The sequence below is a fragment of the Capra hircus genome, chromosome 8 (assembly GCF_001704415.2).
Source record: "Capra hircus breed San Clemente chromosome 8, ASM170441v1, whole genome shotgun sequence".
Classification (NCBI taxonomy): Eukaryota; Metazoa; Chordata; class Mammalia; order Artiodactyla; family Bovidae; genus Capra; species Capra hircus.
The window spans coordinates 69,461,200-69,485,551 of NC_030815.1; the positions used below are offsets into that span (position 1 = coordinate 69,461,200).

Genomic DNA, 24,352 nt, shown 5'->3' on the forward strand with positions numbered 1-24,352 from the left:
TTCCATTTTATACCACATGAATAAATGTGCAACCTGTTTTAAAACTTATTGAACATAATAAGAAACAAAGACTAAACCTAAATTAAATAATTAACACTTGGATAACTCTGGGATAATTTTGTATCCTCTAGTTCTCCTATTGGGTATTTGCCATTCAGAAAGCACCTATGCAGTTGTTGGTACCTACCACACGCATACACGTGTATGCACACACACACTGCTTTGGTATTAACACTTTTTTAATATCAAGATACTAAGAAAAGTTTTGATATTGTGTTATTATTATGAGTTTTATGGGTTAAAGAAAAAAATTAGAAGGTAGGGAGCTCTCCTTCTGTCCCAGGGTTGTCCGTTATGTACGTCCTTGATCTGGAATGAGGTGTATCAGTGACATGGGAAAACAAGAGTGATGATTGCTAAGCTATTAATAAAAGTTCAGTGGTAATGAAATCCTGTAAATTTAAAACAGATTCATTTCATCTTAATTTTTCCCCTGCCTCCTATTAAAAGACAAGTGTCTTCATTCTGAATTTATGTTTTCTAATTTTCTTTTACAGTTACCCTGCAGTTTGTGAATTTCTGCAGAACAATAATTTGCTCTCAATAATCAGAGCCCATGAAGCCCAAGATGCCGGGTAAGTTATATCAAAACGGTACCAGGATTTCCCTGGTAGTCCAGGGGCTAAGACCCCATGCTTCCACTGCAGGGGCTGTGGGTTCTATCTCTGGTTGGGGAAGTAAGATCCTGCTGACTGTGTGGCACGGCCTACAACAACAGCAATAATAAGCAAGACAAAACTCTGAACCCAGCAGCACTGCAGAGTTTCTTCTTTTAATATCAAGACAGACGGGCTGCCATTTCTCTTCTAGGTATCGAATGTACAGGAAGAGCCAAATGACGGGCTTTCCATCGCTCATTACAATTTTCTCTGCACCCAATTACCTAGATGTCTATAACAATAAAGGTAAAGGAGACCAGCGATACTTGAGTTTGAATTTGTGAGTAAATGTGAGCTCTAGTTTAATCATATGTTATGTGCATAGGTAATTTTTGGAATATATTTATAAATTTTAAATAAGAAAAAAAAGAAGTCTTAATTGAAACAAAGGCCAAGAAACTTAGAATTTAGGCTTCTGTTTAGTTTTCATCTCCTAAGGATTTGGGGACTCTGTGATTATAAGTAATGATTACAGTAGGTTTGACTGTACCATTGAATCAAAATATAAGAAGAAATACATTACTTCAGGTTGAGGTTAAAACAGCATAAATTATTGGTTTTGATGAATCTAATTTATTTATAACAGTCCCTCAATAAAATGTCACTATTTAGTGTTTTAATGTCTATTATTAAACTGTTTTTGCTCTTGAAAAATGATACAGTTAGAATGAATACTATACCAAAAAGTCAGAAAAATCTTTGTTTAGTCCAAGCCCTGCTCAAAACTAATAGTGTGACTTTAGGGAGTCGCATAGCTTTCTTAACTTCAGTTTCCCATTAAAAAAAAAAAAAGATTTGGATATACACTTGGCTTTTGATCCAGAAATTCTACTTTTAAGGCTTTCTTGTAGTCTTAGTCTTTTTTTTTTAAATTTAACTTTTATGTTCCCTAGTTGATAAGTTTGTATCAGGATGATCTTCTACCTAAAAGCCTCTTCTGTAACATGCCTCTGTAACTGTTTTGTTGTTGATAAAGTATGACTATAAAATAATAGAACTTTTAAACAAACATGCCAGAACAAATATATCCAAGTGAGTATTGTCCCTTCAAAGTAGTTACCTTGGGAGCTTATACCCTTATTCCAACAATGCTGCCATTGTTCAAAACATTTTTGGAACTCCTCTTTTGGCATTGCCTTCAGAGTCTGCGACACATTCTTTTGATTATCCTCAGTGATGGGAAATCATCGTCCTTTGAGGGTGGATTTGATTTTTGGAACAGCCAAAAGTCATTCGGAGTCAAGACTGAGGACTAAGGTGAGTGATCAAGCTAGACGATACCATTTGGGGTCAGGAACAAGGTATGATTATAAGGTAATGAGACTGGTTTTCCTTGTGTTGCTTATAAAATGGCTCTGGAGGTAATTCCAAAAGAAGAGTTCCAAAAACATTTTGAGTAATGGCAGCATCTTTGGATTAAACATACAGAAAGGCAGCAAGGTACATTGATAAGAACACAGAGCTAGGAGGCAAAAATCCTCGTCTAGTCCTGCTTCACTTTTAAATTCACAATGAACAAGTTACTTAACTTCTCTGAGCCTCAGTTGATCTTAAATAACTGTCACATAGCCTTGTTGAAGATAAGTTGGAGTAATCAGAATGAATATTAAAAGCATTGGTCAGACTGTAAATCGCTACACTGCTATAACATCCTCCTGTTATTGTGCCTGGTGTGATTACATCAAAGGACCACACTCATCTGATATATAAGGTCTGGTGTGTTTGTCGTTGATGGTTTCTTAAGTCTCATTACTTTATAGTCATATCTTGTATATGCAGTTGGGGAGAGAAGTGTAAAAGAGGTCCATGCTATACTTATTTCCTCTATTTCAAAGTCAGCTGTGAAATGGCACATCTCATTTCACTCTGATTTGGATCAGTTATCTCTGGATGTCCTTAGTGACATGCTGTCCATTTTTAAAAGGCATTTCTTTGACTTAAATTCTCTTCCAGTCTTACATTTTGGCTTTCCTTCTCATCATTCTTTTCTGAGTCTCGGCTATCCTTCAGTACTCGCTTCTCCCTAAGTCCATTCTTTCTTATTTCCCTTTTCCTAATAGAAACTTGGTTTTTGTTTTTGTTTCCTCCCTTATGAATGGTATGTGCCTCTCATGCTGTCAGACTTCCTCAAGGACAGTCTGTCCCTCACCCTCGTATCTGTGATGAAGACTTTCCCTTCTCACTCCCTTGATTAACCTTGCTATTAAAAGTGTCTATTGATTGGCCAGTGGATTTATCAGTATGCTAAGCTAAAACATGTCATCTAAATCAGCAATCACTTTACTAGCTTAACTAACTGCCAGCTTGTTCTTTGCCTCATTCTAATCTGGTCTTGTTTTGATCATTCCATTAGTAAACTATTTTAGAGTCCAGTTGAATCTGAGTTTTTTTGTCGGCCTTGACTTAATTGGTAACATCCTTTACCTTGCAACTATCTTGTTTTCCTTGGTCATTTCTTAACCTTTTAGGGGGCTGGGGAAGGAAGAAAATGTGGCATTTAAAATAATCTCTAGTGATGCTTAATTATTCTTCTTGAAGAAGATGACTCTGTCCCCCTTTTCCTCCTTCTTTTTCTGTTGCTTTTCTTTCTTGCATATTCTTTAGACTTATTGGTACGAACAGACATTTTTTTATCAATAGTTCTACTGGTTATGTGAAAGACCTTTAAGTCATGATTTTTAAAGATCTCTATTTCTATTTTTGTGTCCACCTTCCATCTCTCTTTCTTGTGTAGATTGAGGGAATTGTTGAATATTTATATACTCATCTAACTTAAATAAAATACATATACATGAAAATAATGGGACATGTACATTGTACCAGTATTAGAAGCATCCTAAAAGCTGAAAATCCTGTTTTCATATATTTATTTAATAGTCTATGGTAAACGTTTTAAATATTCAGTGACTTAAAAATTTGAGAATACTAGGCTATCTTTAATAACCAAAGAGACAGGAATCAGGAGATGGATTATACCTGTCATTTCTAGAGAACTATTGTACCCTATTCTATTTATGATCATACCAAGAATAATTTAAGAGAATAATGCAAACCACATTGCATTGCTGGTGATGCAAACTAAGGGATTGGATTTTTAAAAAATTTTAAGTATAAAGAAAATCAGTTTGGTACTAAAGTATGTGTGTGTGCAATATATGTATATGAACCAGTTAATATTAAACATTTAAAGCGTGAGCAATATACTGACTATGTATAGGAGAGATGGGCAATTTTTTATTCACATATTGTATGGAGAAGTGATTTAATCTACTTTGAACCTTGTTAAATTGCTCCAAGTTTACCATCTATCTGTATTCCCTACTATGAGTTAATAACTGCTGTTATAAACTCCTAGAGAGTTTATAAAATCTTTGGCCCTGGCTAATGACTAGGAAAACAGGCTGTGTTCATTTAATGAGAAATGTTTGCCCTCAAAGGAAAGTTGTAATTGTAACCATTTGGCCTATAAAGGGAAATCATGATGAAATTTTTCTCATGTGGAATCTGAGATTTCTATAGATAGTTACCATGCAAGACCTTTGAAGTATCAGAGCTTAAGTTTCTTTTGTACTTTTATTATATGAGCTCTTCAGGTAGCTTTGTTCCTTGGGATAATTCTTAAAAGAATGAACTGTACAGCATGCTGTAAGATTTTCCATGAGTCCTAAATTTATAAATGGAAAGTCAGTTCCTGAAATCTGGGTAGTAGGTACACAGCTGTATCCAGTATACCAGTTACCATGTCCTGTTCCTCTGTGCCAGATATTTTTCTTTTTCTTTTTTAGCTGCTGTGTTAAAATATGAAAACAACGTCATGAATATCAGGCAGTTTAACTGTTCTCCACACCCCTACTGGCTTCCAAACTTTATGGATGTTTTCACGTGGTCTTTGCCTTTTGTCGGGGAAAAAGGTAAGAGAACTAAGACAGATAAGTTATCCTAACTAGTAACACCCTCCTACTTGCATGCATTCCCTGATGGTTCAGAAGTGTTTTTCTTAAAGTTATCAGAAGTGTTTTTTGTTTTCATTGTTCTCTACAAAGACTTTTAAGTGGCGCTTATTGGATTTTAAATTATGATTCTAGTTGATTATGATTTTCTTATTCTAAGTATCAATTTAAACTAGCTGGCCTTGTATGATCAAGATGTTAGAATAACGTAAGTAACAGTAAAATAACCTTTCCTTCAGTGAGAAAGAGATTTAAATGGGAAGATTTATCCTTAGAATTCTATTTGTGCATCTATACAAATAAGCTTGCCAGGTGGCACAGTGGTTAAGAATCCTCCTGCCAATGCAGGAGATGCAGGTTCAATCCCTGGGTCAGGAAGATCCCTGGAGAAGGAAATGGCAACCCGCTCCAGTATTCCTACCTGGAAAATTCCGTGGGCAGAGGCATTTGGAGGGCTACAGTCCATGGGGTCACAAAGAGTCAGACAAGAGTGACTGAGCACGAGCAGATGAGCTATGCAAATCTGTCAGCCTGCTGTACATAGGCCTGGCGGCTTCCTTTCTTTGTAAAATGGGAGGAAATCTTCTCCTGTGTGTATCAGTGTAGAAAAGGTCTAAAATGAAATCAAGTTGTTAAGCATTGGAATCTTCAAAGACTCTGTACTTTAACTAGAGCAAGTAATCTCCCCCAAATCTGTATAAACTTGAAGGTCTGCATTTAGTGTTGCTCCTTAAGCTACTCTGAGCAGCAAAACAATCAGTCATTTTTATCTGTGTTTATTTAAAATATATATGTTTATTTATATATCCACATCCTTTTAGAGAAAGTGCCTTATTAATTATACAAATTTTGGACTCTTTTGTCTTATCATCTAGTTACAGAGATGCTGGTTAACATTCTCAACATATGCTCTGATGATGAATTGATTTCCGATGATGAACTTGAAGGTAAACTTGCCTTTTCCTTCTCTGAACTAGAAATGAAGAACTTTTGGTTTGGGTTTTAGTTTGTTTTGGAGAATTTTCTTTGCCTTATTAAAAAATAATTATGTTTGTTGTAGAAAAATAAAATTCAAAAAATACAGGAAGCCATAAATAAGGGGAAAAAGTCACCAGTAATTCTACCATCTCATAGATGCCCACTGTTAACATCGTGATATAAATCCTGTTATTAGCATCTTTTTTCTCCTCTTTTTTTCTTTTTAACAAAAATAAAGTCATGTGATAGCATCACATACATTTACTGGTATTTTTGTAGACTAATTTTCAGTGGGTACATAGTTGTCCATGTTGATTATTCTTTGTTTTAACCAATCCTCTGCTGATGGATTTTGAATTTTTTCCAACTTTTTCCTTTTAAAACTTCAGTTTTGAAAATTTTTATAGATAAACCCTTGCATATTCTGTCCAACAATCAGCATTTATTATAAGCCTTATATGTGCCAAGAACTATATAGGCCCTTGCTCTCAATAAGCTTGTATTCTAGTGGTGGGAAAAACAAACAAACAATAAAGTCAAATGTTGACATGTGGTATGAAAGAAAGCACTATTAGGAAATGAAAAATAATACTTTCTTGATTATTTCCATAGGATAGATTTCTACAAATTGAAAATCTGTGTCAATTAGTACTTATAATTTTAATTTAGACACAGATAACCTGGAAAGGCTGTAACAGTTTACATTTTGCATGTGCAACACAGTTCGCAGTGCTCTTTTAAATACTACTTATTATAATGTTTATAGTCTTGTGTTTTTTTAATTTAAACTTTTATTTTTATGATGACTAATGAGCATTTTTTCTTGTGCTTATTGACCTCTTTTATTTCTTTTTTGTGAGTTGTCCATTCATGCATTTTTCCCACTTTTGTACTGTTACGTGCTTGTTTGTTTTTCTTATTAGCCTGAGAGATTTTTATATAGTTACATTTTGTTTATGTAGCCAAATTTTTTATTCTAGTAATTTGTGTGAGATTTGATTTTAAAGATAGATCCTAACTCACCTGAGAATGCAGGAGATTCTGAAAAGATGGTGGCACCTTAGCATAAACCTCTGACTGCCTCATTCTCTCCAAGCTTATACTAAGGTGATTCACTCAGCTGTTAGGATGAAGTATCTGTGTTGTGAAGAAAGCCCAGCTTACTTTGAGAATATAGATGAAAGTCCTGACCATACTTATGCTTCAAATTCCACATTGAAGGTGCAGAGCAGATGGGGCATAACTATGTTTACCTTTAAGAATGGGATAGGAGATCACTGCAGGGAACCAGTTCTTGTGAAAATAGTGCAGCCAAGTGAAAATTAAAACAAAGAATTCAAGTTAGGAAAGGATGAAATATGTAAGAAATACATCTAGTAAATTTTGTATTTTAATCTAAGTGGAAATTATTGTGAACTCTCTTGTATGTATTAATGCTATTATATGTATCCTTGATTATCGTAAGAATGAGATTCCTATATTATACCAAAAATTATATTTGGGAATATTTATCAAATTATCATATATAGTAGCAAAAGATTCAAACATCACAATATCCCTCAGTGGAGAGCTGGGTAAATCAATTATGATGTATCCATATGGTAGATTCTCAACATAGAGTTAGATTATTTCCTTGCAGTAAGCCTCCTTTCCTTCCCACTTCTCTTCTAGTTAGTTCCTATTCAACTTATTGCCACTTCGTCATGGAAGGTATTTCTGATTTCCCGGATTAGACCCAACACCCCTGATGTGTTCTCTTATCAATGGTGCTAACTTCTTAGCATTTGATAGAGTTACAATTTTGCATTTATTTTTACTGTTAATATACGTGTATTGTTACAAGTCACTCAACAGGGATTTGAGTAATGAGGACAAAATTAGTTTTTGCTTACCATTATCACCTCAGAACCAAGTAGAGTAAGTAAATGAGCATAGTAGGTAAATATTTGTTGAGTTAGATTGAATGGTATGAAGTACAGTCATTAAAAAGTGAAAAAATGAAGTAAAGCTATTGGTGCTGATATGGAAAGTGTACTTAGATATTAAGTACAAAAGTAAATGTATAGAATCTTCTCATTTCCTCTTTTTTTTAACAAGGTATGTGACTATAAACTGATACAGGCTTTAACAAAAATTTTTTCTGAAGGGCAATGAAGACTAACCTTTTAGGGTAAGCTGGTGAATTGAGCATACTTCTAAATCCATTCCTTCCTGAAACCACACTAAAACTACAATTTTGGTTTTATCCAAGTGATATAAAAGCTAAGGATTTTTGCTTTAATAATGCCAGACAGTTCAAACCAAGCCTGACTCTTAAAACAAGTAGAAAAGCTAGACAAAATATTTTTTAAAGTTGCTTCAGAGGCATTCAGAAAGCTAAGAAAGTGAAAAAGAACTACCAAGTAGAGATCTGAGGAAAAGCATACATCCAGAGAAGTAAGACATTTGGTCACATTTGGGACTAATTTTCTCCTAAACACATTCATGAATTTCAAAAGAGGGGGCTAAGAGATTGACCAGCCCTCTTGATAGAAGCTGAGAAAGTTGGGAGTTTGTGACTTGTCAAAAATGGGTAGAGTATGGGTAAACTTCTGCTCATTGGTTTTGGGCCCCTAAAGCTTGTATCTATGTAAGAGTAAGGGTGAGCTAGAAGTATAATTCCCTGAAAGGGACTATCCTCAATCATTTCAGTCTCTGAAATTTAAATAAGGTAGTCCCAAGCATCTGGCAAAAGCAAACGTTTTCAGACTAAGATAGCATTATATAGAACCTTAAACTGCTGCAGTTTTCCAAATATAATACATGGCTCACAACCCAAAATAAGTAGATACATGAGAAGACATAACAACACAAACGAAAATGAGCAGAAAGAGTGAGAAATAAAAGCAGACCCCTAAGTTCTTCAGATGTTAGCTTTATCAGACCAAGCTTTAAAATAACTATGCTAAAAAATTAAACAATGCTAACTATGTTCAAGAATGTAAACGACTAAAGTAAAAATTTTGGCAGAGAACTGTGAATTATAAAAATGGAATGTAGCAGAGCTGATAAAGCACCAAAAGAAAATTCTAAGAATGAAAAATAAAAAAAACTTAACAGATGAATTAATAGAAGGCTCAGTAAAGCTAAACAGAGAATAAATGAACTAGAATATAGGTCAGGAGGAACAACCTAGAATACATCACAAAGAGAAAGAATAAGATACTCAGAAAAAGTATAAGAGACATGGAAGACACAGTGAACAGGTATCAACTGTGTGTTTGGAATCAATCCTAGAGAAGAGAGAGAGAGGATGGGGTACAAACAGTATTTGAAGAGATAATGGATAAAAGTTTTTTAATACTGATTAGTTAAGCCGCAGATTGAAGAAGTCCCCAAAACAAAAGCAGAATAAATACAAAGAAAATAATATCTAAGTACATCACAGTGAAAGTGCTTCAGATGAAAGACAAGGGAAAAAAATCTTAACTGGACCAGGCTAAAATAAATATTACTTTCAAAAGAGAACAGTTAAACTGACAATGTATTCTTAATGGAAACAATGGAAGGAGGAAACCATGGACTAACATATTCAAAGCACTTAAAGATGATAATTGGTATACCTAGAATTCTATACCTAGCAGAAATATCCTTTAAAAATGAAGAAATAAGCACTTTTCAGGTATTCCTCCCTGTAAAAGTTACACTAGAAGAAATACCAGGAGACCCACACTAAATGGAATTCTAAAGAATATCACTCAAACAGAAGGAAAATACCAGATGGAAGCTTGGAGAGTCAGGAAGAAATAACAAGAATAGTAGAAAATACGTAGGTAAATAAAATGAATGCAGACCTTATTAAATAATAATAATAATGTTTTACTGAATTTAAATGATAATTAAAATATATGACAGTAGTAGTTGGCAGTGGGATAGGGTTAAACGGTGTGAGGACTTTATATTATCTGGGGAAGGTGGCGGAAAGTACCTGTTAACATTGTATTTTGATAAGTAAGAGATGCATGGTATAATATGCAGAGTAGTTTTCAAGAAGATTTTTTAAAGTGTGTAATCTTTACATTATAGGGGGAAAAATGACTATAATAAAAAAATAGTCTAGGGGACTTCCCTGGTGGTCCAGTGGCTAAGACTCTACATTCACAATGCAGGGAGGGGGTCCCAGGTTCTATCCCTGGTCAGGGAACTAGACCCTACATGCCACAACTAAAGATCCTGTATATGCTGCAGCTAAGACTCAACACAGCCAAATTAATAAATGTTAAAAAAAAAAAAAAGTCTAGATGGCAGGAAAGGAGGGAAGGTACTTATAACACTATGGCAGATAGGATAAATAAATGATGATAAATATGTCAGCAACTTCATCACATGTAAATAGATAAAAGATAGTCAGGAAAGATTAAACAAAAGAAAAAAACACTATGATGTTTTATAAGAGAGAAAGCATAAAGACAGAAAATTTGAAAGTAAAAGAAGAATATATTACTACTTTTTATAAAAGAAGGAAAGAACAGAAAGTAAAAGAAGAATAATATTATATTACTACTAACCAAAGAAAAGCTGTTGTAGATAGATTAATATTACATGAAATAAGGACTTCCCTAGTAGTCCAGTGGCTAAGACTCCATGCTTCTGGTGCAGGGTGCCTGGGTTTGATCCCTGGCCAGGGAACTAGATCTCACTTGCTACAGTTAAGAGTTCTCATGCTGTAAAAAAAGATCATTGATCCCGTGTGCTGCAGCTAAGACTCGGCACAGCCAAATAAATAAATAAAAATAAATACTGAAAAATTACATGAAATAAAACGATGAAAAATTTTTGTTCGTGTGAATTAGTAAAATGGCTTCATAATATATAAAGCAAAGATTAACCAAAGTGCAATGAGAAATAGAAATGTCCACAGTGATAAGAGAATTTAACAAATATTTTTCAGGGATTGGCAGAATAAGCAGACAAACAAAACTAAGAATGTTGTAGAAAATTGGAATGCAAATAATAAACTTGACCTACTGACTCAGTGGACATGAATTTGAGCAAACTCTGGGAGGTAGTGAAGGACAGGGAGGCCTGGTGTGTGGGGTCGCAAAGAGTTGGACACAACTTAGTGACAGACAACAGCACTCGACATAGAAAGAGAAAGCACCTAACATACCGACTATGCTTTCTTTTCAAACACGCATGAATACTTACAAGACTGGACCTTTACAAGAAATGTTCTGGGTTAAGAGCAAGTTTCATGTATCAAAGCATTAAAATCACAGTGACTATAGTCTGACTATATGCAGATAAGATATGCTGCTGCTGCTAAGTCACTTCAGTCGTGTCTGACTCTGTGCGACCCCATAAACAGCAGCCCACCAGGCTCCCCTGTCCCTGGGATTCTCCAGGCAAGAACACTGGAGTGGGTTGCCATTTCCTCCTCCGATTCATGAAAATGAAAAGTGAAAGTGAAGTCACTCAGTCGTGTCAGACTCTTAGCGACCCCATGGACTGCAGCCCACCAGGCTCCTCCATCCATGTGATTTTCCAGGCAAGAGTACTGGAGTGGGGTGCCATTGCCTTCTCTGGCAGATAAGATATAAATCAATACAAAAAGATAACTAGAACACCACCATATTTTAGGAGATTTTAAAATATACTTAGTAATCCAGCAGTCAAATAATAAATCACAATTAAAATTTGAAAAAAATCTGAACAGAAAATGAAAAGCAGTACACATTAAAACTTGAGGGCAGGCAGTGCACCAGACAGGTGTGGGTTTGGCACTGGAACCAGAGCTTTAGCAGATGTTCACTGGTTGACACCATAGGAGAGGAACTGAGTTATGCTGGACCTTAAAGCAGCTGGATGGTCAGAATTAAGTGCGAGAGATGCCGTCAACAGGGAGTTCTCTTTCAGAGATTGTAATCAGGCATCTGGTTTTATGTCTCAAGTTACCTACAAATGGAGAAGATGAATCATTACCTAGAATGGTTCAATGTGTACAAGGTCCATGTGCCTCTCACCTCACATATCTGTGGGAGACTGACCAAAAGGGATGTGAAACTGGCTAATTTTGTTGAAAAAGCAACTGTTTCTGTGTGATTCCTTCCAAAATGCATGTAAAGTTTTATACACATCCTGCTGCTGCTGCTAAGTCACTTCAGTCGTGTCCGACTCTGTGTGATCCCATAGACGGCAACCCACCAGGCTCCCCTGTCCCTGGGATTCTCCTGGCACATCCTAGCTGCAGTGTATTTTGAAGGCAATTTACATGAACAAATTAAATTATAAATTTAGTTGACCTTTATATCACATGTTGTAAAATCAGTGCTTAAATACAGAATGATTTAAATTGAACAAAAATAAACAGTAATGCTTGAGGGATGCATCTAACATCATATTTAGAGGAAAACTTATAGCCTTAAATGCATATGTTGGAAAAGAAGAATGGTGAAAAATCAAAGTTTGTCTCAAGAAGTTAAGAGAAAAAGGGGCTAGCACATTAAACCTAAAGAAGGCAGGTAGAATGATATGAAGAAGTTAAGGAAAGCATAAGAAAACAAAATGAAATACAGCATAGGGAATTCCCTGATGGTCCAGTGGTTAGAACTCTGTGCTTTCACTGCTGAGGGCCTGGGTTCAATCCCTGGTCGGGAGAGTAAGATCCCACAAGCTATGCAGTGCACCCCTCAAAAACTAACTAAATAAATAAAATATAGGAGAGAGGAGCAGTAAAACCAGAATGTACCCATTTCAATCAAATTGATAAATCCCTGGTAAAGAAGACAAAAATAGCGATGACAGAACTGAAAAAGAAGGCAACATTCATTACCAATCCTATAGACATTAAGAAAATAACAAGAATACATTTATACTAGTAAAATTTAAAACTTAGATAAAATAGATTTCTAGAAAAATGTAACTTATTCAACATGTTTGAAGATTTAGCATTCAAAATTCATTCAGGGTATACTAATGTAAGATACTAATAATAGTGGAAACAAGGAGAGGGTATATGGAAATTATCTATGCTACCTTAACATTTCTATACATCTAAAACTATTGAAAAGTAAAAAATACATATATTAAAAAATCAATCAACAGGAACTTCTCTGGCAGTTGAGTGGTTAAGACTCCATGCTCCCAATGCGGGAGACACAAGTTTGATCCCTGGTTGGAAAACTAAGATCCTGAATGCTGCAGGCATGGTCAAATTTTTTTTTTTAATCAATCAATCAATTAATATAATTCACTGCATTAAGGGAAAAAATGGAGAAAAATCGTTACCTCACCAGGTGTAGAAATGGCATTGGATGAGATTCATCCTTCATGTACAATAGATCTCTTAAACTAGGTTTAGAAAGGAGTTCTTTAATCTGACAAATGTATCTGTGAAAACCTATAGCAAATATCATATGTGAAATATTGAAAGCTTTCCTTAGTGATTGGGAATAGACAAGGATGCCAGCTATCAAAACCTCTTTATAATATTTTATTAGAAGTCATAGCCAGTACAGTAAGGAAATAGAAAGAAATACAAGGTATAAAATTGAGGAGGAAGAAACAAAACGATCATTTATTTATAGATCGTTATTTATAGATTTATAGATTGTTATTTATATGATTATATAGAGAGGCAATTTAAAAGTTTATAGATTGTTTATTAGAATCAATAAACAGATGTAGCAGAGCTGCTGGATACAAAGTCAGAAAGCAAAAATCATTGTATTTCTATTTGCCAGCACCAAACAAAATGAAATTTTTAAAAAGCTGCCATTGACAATATCATTCCTAGCGATAAACCTAACAAATGATGTGTGATACCTCTAAGCAACAAACTAAACCATTATTAGAGAAATTAAAGGACATCTAAATAAATAGAAATACCATGTCCACAGATTATTGGAAGACTTAGTGTTATAAAGATACGTTATTCCCAGATTGATGTACAGATTCAATACAAAGTCAGATATTAACAATTTGACCCTAAAATATATATGGAACTTCTAAGGGTAGTTTCTGAAATTCATACGGAAATCTAAGATCAAAGAAGAAAGTAACTGGAATTACTAGCTCAAGGACAGAGGAGGAGTGAAACAAAACAGAGAATCCAGAAACAGATCCACATGTATATAGACACTTGATTTACACTAGAGGTGTCTCTGCAGAATAATAGGAAAACGATGGTATTGGTATGGTTGAGGATATCTATTTGAGAAAAAAATTAAACCTAACTAACCCCTATTGTATTCTAAACCCAGTAATAAATTCCAGATGGACTAACACATCCAAATATGATAGGCAGAACAATAAAGCTTCTAATATGTATTACATAGAATACATTCATGACCTTGAAGTAGAGGAAAATTTCTTAAACAATACACAAAAAACACTAACAATATAGGAAATTACTGGACTGCATTAAAAATTAGAACTTGTGTTTATCAGAAGACTAAGTGTGTAAAGACAGTTACAGGGACTTCCCTGGTGGTCCAGTGGCTCTAGGACTCTGCACTCCCAATGCCTGGGGGCCCAGCTTCTGTCCCTGGTCAGGGAACTTGATCCCACAAGCTGCAACTAAGGAGTTCACACGCCACAACTAAGGATCCCACATACTTCAATGAAGATGGAAAGCACAAATAAGACCTTTGGAGCAGCCAGATAAATAAATGTTTGTTTTTTTTTTTAAAAAAGACAAGCTACAGAATGGGGGAGGGTATTTGCTATACAACCAACAAACAGTTCACTTGCAGAATATATAAAAAACTACAGATCAGTGAGGTGAGACTTGAATGAGCACTTCGTAAAAGAGGATATCCAAATGGCCAATAAAAATAGGAAAAGTTATTCAGCCACATTAGTCATTTTGAAAGTGCAAATTAAAACCACAATGGGTGATTCTGCATACCTACCAAAGTGGCTAAAGTTAAACTTGAATAACACCAAATGTTGACCAGAATGTATAGCAACAGGAATGCTCATATACTAAAGTATAAATTGGTACATCCGCTTTAGTAGATAATGCCAAACCGTTATCCAAAGTTGAACATATACATACCTTATATCTGAGCAGTCTAACTCTAGGAGTGTACTTAGCAGAAATATGTGCAGTTAAGAGAAATACACCAGAATATTCATAGCAGCTGAATTAGCCAAAAATTGGAATCAACCCAAATGACCACTGACAGTGAAAAGGATAAATAGACTGTGACATATTCTTATAGCGGAATTGTACACAACAGTGACAGTCAACTGTAGGAACAGAGGAAACATGGGTGAATCTTAAAAACACAATGTTGAACAAGAGAAGCCGGACACAAAAATTCATTATTTGATTGTCCCAACTACCTAACATTGAAAAGAAAATTAAAACTAGTGCTTGTGAATACATGCTTAAATGGTAAAACTATAAAGAAGAGCAAGAAAGTGATCCCAATAGAAGTCAAGAGAACAGTTTTCTTTGGGAAGAGGGAGACTCTTAATTATTAGGAGGGGCCCAAGTAGGGAGAAATCTGTGGTGCTGATAAGGCTCTGTTTATTGTCCTGGCTGGTTATTTGGCCATTTGTGTTTTAATAAAAAGCATTGAGTCTGTGTTTGTTTTGTGTACTTTTCTGTATGTTTATCATACTTCACAATAGAGTTTTTTTTTTTTTACCAAAGTTATAAGCCTACAAAAATGTAGAGATTTTTGTAGGAATTTTGGAAGCCAGGAAACGAATTAGTATTACTAACTTGGCTGATTCAAGAAAGCTGAAGCCTGGCTTAGTAATGGAGAATGCTGAGTTCAGCACAGAATCCTCAAAAAGCAGAGGAATTGCTAGACTACACCAGTTGCTAGAATTGGGGACTATTGAGAAGGAGGAGGTGGGCCCCTAGCTAAAATAAGTAGAGCAGGTAAAAGATATTTGAAAGACAGTTAAAGTCCTAGCTGTCTTTTCTCCCAAGACCAGAGGCTAATACCTAAAAAAGTGTAAACCAAAGAATTTCTGGACAGGGATACAGTTGAGGGCACCGATAACTTTGCCAAAAATGGGTAAATTAAGTGATCCCATGCATTCTCAATGGGCTTCCTTGGTGGCTCAAAGAATCTGCCTGCAATGCAGGAGAGCCGGATTCAATCTCTGGGTCAGAAAGATTCCCCTGGAGAGGGAAATGGCTATCCCCACTCCAGTATTCTTGCCCGGGATATCCCATGGACAGAGGCACCTGGCGGGCTACAGTCCATTGGGTCACCAAGAGTCGGACACAACTGAACAGCTAACACACACACAGGCACATGTGCACGCACTCTCAGTACTGATACAGAAAATTCCCTGAAAAAAGCCCCACCCGATCACTCTGTGCACAGAAAGCTCAAAGACAGCAGTCAACCACCAACCAGTTAGAAAGCTTTCCAGTCCGTCATTCTTAACGATGAGCAAACACCAATGATTATGGGACTTCTCTGTAGAGTCTCTGAGGCAACAGCAAAAAACAGCCTAAATGGATGAACTTGAGATTCTAAAGATATAAAATTTAAACATGGAAAAACTATAATATCTCCAGAAGGAGATGAGAAGATAATTGTGTCCATCATACAAAAACATGATCCTCCATTTAGAGATGTACCTGCTGTTCATTCTGTCCTTTGTTCAGTGTTCTCAGCATTATTTGTTACGCAAATAATATCTTTTTTCCTTGTCTGATTTTATCTTCATGATCTGTGGGGATAGAATATGTTGGAAAATAAGAGATGTGAATTCATTTAAAACTCTGAAGGCTCCATGCAAGAAGTCTGTAATTTAATATTCTATCATGATACCAAGATGTCTCTTCTGAGCTGATAAAGATAATAGCCTGCTTCTCTCATTGCATTTCACTTTGATTTTTTTTCTCTCTCTCTTCCATGCAAACTTAAATTTCTCTTCCCATATTTCTATTTCCATCTCCTTGTTTCTTGGTGTCTCTTCTCCCTGAAGATCACTACATTTCAAGCTTTCAGAAAGGTATCTGAACAGAATGTGCTACGAGCTTAATACTCGCTGTCTGTCTCATCACAGTCTATTAATTAGACTTTTTTAGTTATAGTTGAGTAATTTCAGACAGGCCCTCCATCCTCCCTTTCTGTTTTAATGTTTACGTTTTCTCTGGCCCCTGCTGTGTGATCCTGCAGGATTTTCAGAGCTGGGTGGGCGAGGAAGGAGAGGCCACGTTTCTTAGTTTCTGACTTTTGAATGCGGCCACCTGATGCATGCCTGGACATTGACTTCTGGTGTGTGAGCTGTTTCCTAAATCTGGTATGAGAAGAGGCCCCAAAGTCTTCTGTTAACTTTTTTGATGTTTTATAAAATACCTTACCTGTCATCCTCGTTTTTACTGCACAGCTGTCTGTGGTTGGAAATAACTCAGCAGTGTGTAAGTGAGGATGATAGAATAAAAGCAGCTCCTGCTCAGTTCAGGAGAGCCAGCTGTGTGCTGTGTTTCCATGTAGAAGACAACTGCTTAAGTCATCCCTTGCCATTTGGCCGACCAAGCCCTGCATCGTAAGGTGGCCCACAGCATTCTCAAGAGAGATTTTTGCTGTAGTAGCAACTGTCTTTGTTTATACGTATTTCCTTCTTCACTGTGTTCTACCTTTCAGAAGCACCAGTAAGTTCCTTCCTTCATAAATCCGCTCACTCTGTCCTTTTTGTGGCCCCTCCATTTTTTTTTTTTTTACTTCATCTTTATTTTTTTCTCCTGCTCCTTAAAACTTCCTGGGTTTTTTGTTTGTTTAGACAAACTTTGGCCTTTATTTCTTTGTTTAAAACCATTTCTTTAACTTAGAAAGGCACTTCATCCTGCATTTTTTTTTTAACCTGTTAACGTATTCTTTTAACTCACATATTGTTTGTATTCTCTAAGGAGGCACTACAGTTCGCAAGGAGATCATCAAGAATAAAATCAGAGCTATTGGGAAGATGGCACGGGTCTTTTCAATTCTCCGGTAAGGAAAAGCCTTGTCATATGGTGTGCAATAAAAATGTTTTGAGAGTGATTTAGAAGTTGATTTCAGATCAGTAGTTTTAGAATTGGAGTATGGTATCAAAACTGTGGGTCTTTGGGTTGAATGCAGATTGAATCAGCCCTACATGTTAAAGTGACTAGAAATAATTCTGGCAAACATTTATTTGGTGTGAGCTTAGATACAGTGCAGTGAATGTTAGTGATCTAATGTGGATTCTGGAGCTCAGTGGCCTCTGTTCACATCCTGGCCCTATATCTTCTCAGCCATGTGATCTTGTGCCTCATTTTCTTGGCCTGTGAAAGATAATAGCAGGATCTGCCTTTTAAGGTTATTTGGAGGATTAAATAGGGTAATATATGGAAAACATTAGATCAGCACCTGACTATTAAGTGGCTCTAATTGAAAAGCGGGGCCTGGCTAATTGCTTAAAGTTGGAATATATACAGAAAACCTCCCTTTTGGGGGTCAGGGAAGAGGTAGAAGGAGTACCTATCCTCCATCTTTGTGCATCTTTTCTTGTCTTCTTTGAAGTATGTTTGTAGATGCTGAGTGGTAGACACCCTGCCTGGCGTTAACCCGGGGCTTTGATCTTCTTTTGCAGGGAAGAGAGTGAGAGCGTGCTAACTCTCAAGGGCCTGACTCCTACAGGGACACTCCCTTTGGGTGTCCTCTCAGGAGGGAAGCAGACTATTGAGACAGGTGAGTATGAGCAATGCTTCTTCCATGGAATGTGTGCTCCTGTTACCCAGCAGTCAGTGTCAAATTGGAAATTAAGGCTCCTTTCAATTAATGGCACTGAAGCCATTGAATATCCATCTCTGGAGGGGGGAAAATGGATTGATCCTTCTCACCATATGTAAAAACTAAATCAAAATGAATTATAATTTAAATGTAAAAGATAAATAAACTTCCCAGAAAAAGATATGCAAAGTAAGCATTGAGGAAGATAAAAATTTAAATATGACACAAAAAGCACTAAAATTAAAAGAAAAAAATTAATAAATGAGTTTCATTAAAAGTAAGAATGTCTATTCACAGAAATTCATGACTAATAAAGGGAAAAGACAAACTGTAAACTAGGAGATTTTTGTAGTACATATGTCCGACAAAGAACTTACATTCAGAGTCTGTAAAGAACTACAACTCCAAAAGAAAAATACAGCTAATTTTTTTAATGGTCAAAAAATTTTAACAGTACTTCACAAAAGAAAGTATCAAAATGGCCAAAAAGCATATGAAGATTTGATGCTTAAAATAGTTACTCTTCTGGGAAATGGATATAAAACCATGGTGAGATACCACTACACATCCTCTAGAATGGCTAAAATTTAAAAGTGTGACAATATCAAGTGTTGGTAAGTTTGTGGAGAACAAGATATATTCCCAGTGCATTTGTAAATTGGTTCAACCACTTCAGAAAATTGTTGGGCAGTAAATGAAAACATTTGTCTACCCTATAACCAGGCAATAAAAATAACATTATGAATCTATGCAAAAACATTATGAGTACATGCAAAAAAATTCCACTTAATATTTATACAATGGAGTATTACTCAGCAATAAAGGTAACATCATGAATATGTACAAAAAATAACACTCTGAATATATGGTTGAATCTCATAGATACCATGTTTAACTAAAAACTCTAGATACAAAAGGGCACAGACTGTTTGATTTGTATGATGTTCAGGAGCAGGCAGATGAACACTTCTAGGTGGGACCAAAGTGAGGGTGTAGGGCAGGGGCTGGCAGCTCTGGCCACAGCCATGGTGGACACGGCCTCATGATGCCTTCATCGGGAGGAACGTGTTCCTGGGGCTTCGTCAGCTTCCTGAAGCCCTGGTTCATCCCTGAGGGTCCCAATCGGAGTTATCATCCCCTTGTTGGTGACCTGGTCACTTAGCTGTTGTCTCTAGTCACGAAGAGATATAAAAATCACCTTAGTACCCTGACCTTGGCCATCCACTGCCTTAAGTATTCACAGCACATTGGAACGTCTTACTCTACAATGCAGTACTATTTCCCTGTCACCTTTTCTCACCTTTTGATTAACTGTATACCTACTTAACGTAAACTGTACAAACTCCATAAAATGTTTGTGTACTCTGCTGAGATAGAAAGACACTGATGCTGGGAAAGATTGAGGGCGGGAGGAGAAGGGGATGACAGAGGATGAGATGGTTGGATGGTATCACCGACTCAATGGGCATGAATTTGAGCAAGCTCCAGGAGTTGGTGATGGACGGGGAAGCCTGGAGTGCTCCAGTCCATGGGGTCGCAAAGAGTCAGACACAACTGAGTGACTGAACTGAACTGAGACAGAAAGTGCTGTTCTGGGGGGGAGTCGGGGGAGAGCCTAAAAATACTAAATTAGATGGTAAAGCATCTGCCTGTAATGCGGGAGACCCGAGTTCGATTCCTGGGTTGGGAAGATCCCCTGGAGAAGGAAATGGCAATCCACTCCAGCACTCTTGCCTGGAAAATCCCATGGATGGAGGAGCCTGATAGGCTACAGTCCATGGGGTCACAGAGAGTCAGACACGACTGAGTGACTTGACTTGACTTTAATAAAAGAAAAAAAAAGGAAGTGCTGTTCTAGAAAAAAATACAATTAAAAAATAATAAAATGAAAAAATAAAAAGTACTGTTTTTCTAAGAAAAATACATGACTGTCTCTATGAAACCTGTGGGTCTGAAGGCTGCTTCTTCCTACTCACTACATGAGCATCAGTAAAGGGTTTAAGAACTGTCACAGGACAGTGGGGCCGCCAGTAGAAGAACATACTCGTAAGGAAGATCTGTCCCACCAGAATTATGCCTAAGTATATTTTCAGGATGAATTTACTTCTGCTCTCTTCCGGAATAAATTATTTTTCTGCTTTAAAAACAACAACAACTGGCAGACTCATAAATAGTAAAAGAAGTAAAAATGGCTCCTCTGGTGGGAGAATGTGGCCCCAGACAGGGCACAGGGGACTTTTGGAGTAGGGGTCATGTTCTCTGTCACTATTGGGGTGGTAGTTACACAAGGGCATGCGTAGATATAAAGATGTATTAAGCAGTGCACTTCATATCTGTGCATAGCATGTGCCTCACTTGTGTGCATTTTATATCTTAATTTGATGGGAAGTGGCGGTTAAAGTTCCTCAGTCAGAGGAGTTTGCCTCTTTGCCTGCAAACCATATCCTGCAAGATATGGCTTCCTCTTCAACCATAATGTCAGTTCTGAAAATCATATGGGCGCTGACTTCCTAAGGAGAGGGCTTGATAGAAGCCAGGAGTGAAGAGGTTGATGTTTGTCAGTATAAACAGATCTGGTCAAGCAGGGGGAAGAGACATGAGATCAGATCACTGGATGACTAATTCTAGGCTTGAAAACTGGAGCTGAAACATTAACAACTTAGAGTTCACTGCTTTTTTGCCCTTTTTTTTTTTAATTGTTTCTATTTCAGTTTTTCTTTTTTCCTCTTCTCCTATAGGAATACCTCTTATAGGAATTCTTTGTGTTTTGTGAATATTCCAAGGCTATTGATTCTTAGGAACAGCCTCATTTCCCCATACTTTGTATAGGATTGGTTGCCTCTTTTCTCTTTCAAATCAAATACTGAAATATTAGTTTATTTATGAGGAAGAATGAATATTTCCTCCTTAGAAGTATATAGTTAATTTTCTTAGCTTCTGTAGTTTTCATTGATAGTCATGTGAGATATTCTGAGAGCAACTCTGACAAGGCATTTTAGAGTTAATAGGAAGTAACATGGGTAAAGAAAAAAAAGGAACATCCTGTATATCCTTGCTTGAAACGTTTTGAAAATTTGCTGATCCACAAAGTTTTTTTAATCTGAACCAAATTTTTCTAGATCTTGATTTGAAAGAGTAAATTGGCAAATCTGGAATAAGTAACAGAATTTTATAGATGTGTTGTTTGGAGATTTGTTGTTTATAACCCCACCTTTTGTTCTCAGTCCCAAATATATGCAGTTTCTCTTCATTCCTGACTTGAATATGAATGTTTTAATCAATGTAAGATTGTTATTGATAGAACCCACTCCAGTATTCTTGCCTGGAGAATCCCAGGGACAGAGGAGTCTGGTGGGCTGCCATGTATGGGGTCCCACAGAGTAAGACATGACTGAAGCGACTTAGCAGCAGCATTGATACTTGAAAATTGATAGAAAGCTCAGGAATGTGTCAGAACATAACTAAAGTTGCAGCAAACTTTTTAGAGCTTCTTATTCTATCATTGATTTGCAAGAACTGAGTTAATTTTGTCAGTTTTCCATCAGAGTCTCAGTTCCACAGCTTCAGTGACAAACGAGCATTAGCTGAAAAGACCTTTTATTGTTCATAGAACTTTACTTGGACAGCCTTCAGTGAACAAGGTCCCATCCCATATGACCTTATAACCTACATTCATTTACACTCCACCTTATTCCAAGGGGGATTTGAGTAAGTTACAGTGTACATCCAACACGGTAAAGGGAAATAAATATGCTGAGAAACTGGAGCACAAAGGAAAACAAACCAGTGAAATCCAGTAATCACACATTTAATTCCAGGCTTCCAAGTAGCCAAAATAAAGAGGAAAGACCATAAGATTAAAAAAAGAAAAACAAAAACAGGTCAGTTATAAACAGCACTCCACTGAAAGTTTTAAAGTTTTGTGCTACAAACAGAACCATCAAGAAGGTGAAAAGACAACCCACAGCATGGGTGAAAACACCGAGTTCACCAAAAAGTTCCTCTGGGTGTTTTCATAACATCTTGCAGAGAAACCCAAAGGAACTTTTTGGCCAACCCTGTCTTTATGAAGCGTATATCTGATAGGAGACTAGTATCTAGAAACTGTAAAGAACTCTTATAACTGAATAGCAATAAGACAAATTACCCAAATAAAAATGGGTAAAAAATTGAATAGACATTTTTCCAAAGAAGGGATACAGGTGACCAATAAGCATGTAAAAAGATGTTCTACATCGTTAGACACTAACTGCAATGAGACATCACTTTAATTAAAGACCCACTGGACAGTTGTGATCAAAAAGACAGACAATAACAAGTGTTGGAGAGGAATTATGATTCTCATATACTGCTGGTGGGGATGTAAAATGGAGCAGCTCTTTGAAAACCAATCAGGCAATTTCTTTGATGATTGAACATACAGTTAATCATATGGCCCAGAAGTTCTGTTCCTAGTTACATACCCAGAGAAATGAAGATATAGCCCCACAAAAACTTGTGCACAGATGTTCATAGCAGCATGGTTTGTAATAGCCAATAAGCGGAAACAACACAAATGTCTATCACCTAATGAATAAACAAACGAAATGTGGTATATCCATACAATGAACTATACAGTCATAAAAAGGAGTGATATATGATCCTCAGCATGAATAAACCTTGAAAACCATTTGCTATGTGAAAAAAGCCGATCAGTAACACCACATAGTATATGATTCCACGTATGCAAAATGTCTAGAGCAGCCAAATCTGTGGAGACAGAAAGTAGATAAGTGTAAGGTTAGGTGAAGGAATAAGGGCGGGAGATGGGTTTTTTTTTGGCGGGGAGAGTGATGAAAGTGTTCTAACCATAGATTGTGGTAATGGTTGCACGACTCTAAATATATTAAAATCATTAAACTGTACACTTAAAACAAGTGAATTTTTTGGTATATGAATTATATTTCAGTAAAGAAATCTCATTCAATAAAAAAAAGTATTTCAGTACGGGGGGGGGAAAAACCAGTTCTTCAGTTTTGTATGACTCTTACTTATAAAGAATATCCCTCATGCAGGCTAATATCTTAATACCCAATGCAAAAAGCAATTCTAGGAGGACCCAAAATAACGCGATGTTAGTACACATTTTACTGCAAACAGCTTTTAAAGTCTAATTAAACCAATGCTCTGTATACAATCTCAGGTAAAGCTTTGTTCTCTCACTTCCTAACAGTTGCTGTTATAGTGTGCTGTCTGAAGGCACTGTCCTTTCCTTCTGAGAGTTGGTTCTCTGTGAGGTGATTTGGGAGGGTGTGACATTGCTTTAACACTTGCCAACATATGGTTGACAAATGTAAACACTCACTTGATAAGCTGATTCCAAGTTGCCATTTTCACATTGCATTCAGAAGTTAATTTTCAGTTCTTCCAATTTTTCCTGTATGTATGATTGATTATAAAAAGCTTCGGGAACAGCAAACTGTTATTGTTCATTATTCTTCCCTGCCTTCTTTTAAAAAATTAGTTTTGGGGAAGCTAACAGGATTTTCCTAATAAGATCTTTCTTGCTTCAACCTGTAACATTTCCATATACAGTAAGTCCCCTACATAAGTGTAAGTTTCATTCCAGGAGCGTGTTCATATGTCCAGTTTGTTTGTAAGTCCAACAAAGGTAGCCTAGGTACCCAACTAATTTCACATAATACATAAAAAACAAACACAAAAACAAAGGAAATATTTTTCATCTCACAGTACAGTACCTTGAAAAGTACAGTAAACAGCTGGCATATAGGGGCTGGCAGAGAGTGAACAGGCAAGAGTTACTGCCTGGAGGAGGTGAGAGATGGTAGATCCATGATGATGGATCATCAATCAGTGGAAGACAAGCTGCAGTTTCACTTTAACTTACATAACTGAACATGAGAACACATGTTCTTCAACTTGAAGAACTTGAACCTTCTTCAACTTGAAGGTTTATATGTCGGGGACTTACTGTAGTAGTGCTTTTACTGTCTTAAAA

The 24,352-nt window shown here is 36.4% G+C and overlaps 1 protein-coding gene across 4 annotated transcripts in view; it reads left to right on the forward strand.

The window, feature by feature from the left end:
* The window catches only part of PPP3CC (protein phosphatase 3 catalytic subunit gamma), an 88,430-nt gene that overhangs the window by 55,975 nt on the left and 8,103 nt on the right, over positions 1–24,352 (forward strand). For 2 of the 4 annotated variants that reach the window (XM_018052297.1, XM_018052300.1), the window contains exons 7-13: positions 558–635; positions 871–965; positions 4,505–4,630; positions 5,545–5,616; positions 16,586–16,612; positions 17,511–17,592; positions 18,215–18,312. In XM_018052297.1, coding sequence (XP_017907786.1) covers positions 558–635; positions 871–965; positions 4,505–4,630; positions 5,545–5,616; positions 16,586–16,612; positions 17,511–17,592; positions 18,215–18,312 — 578 coding nt within the window. The remainder of the gene's footprint in view (positions 1–557; positions 636–870; positions 966–4,504; positions 4,631–5,544; positions 5,617–16,585; positions 16,613–17,510; positions 17,593–18,214; positions 18,313–24,352) is intronic. The other 2 variants (XM_018052298.1, XM_018052301.1) reach the window with 1 other exon arrangement.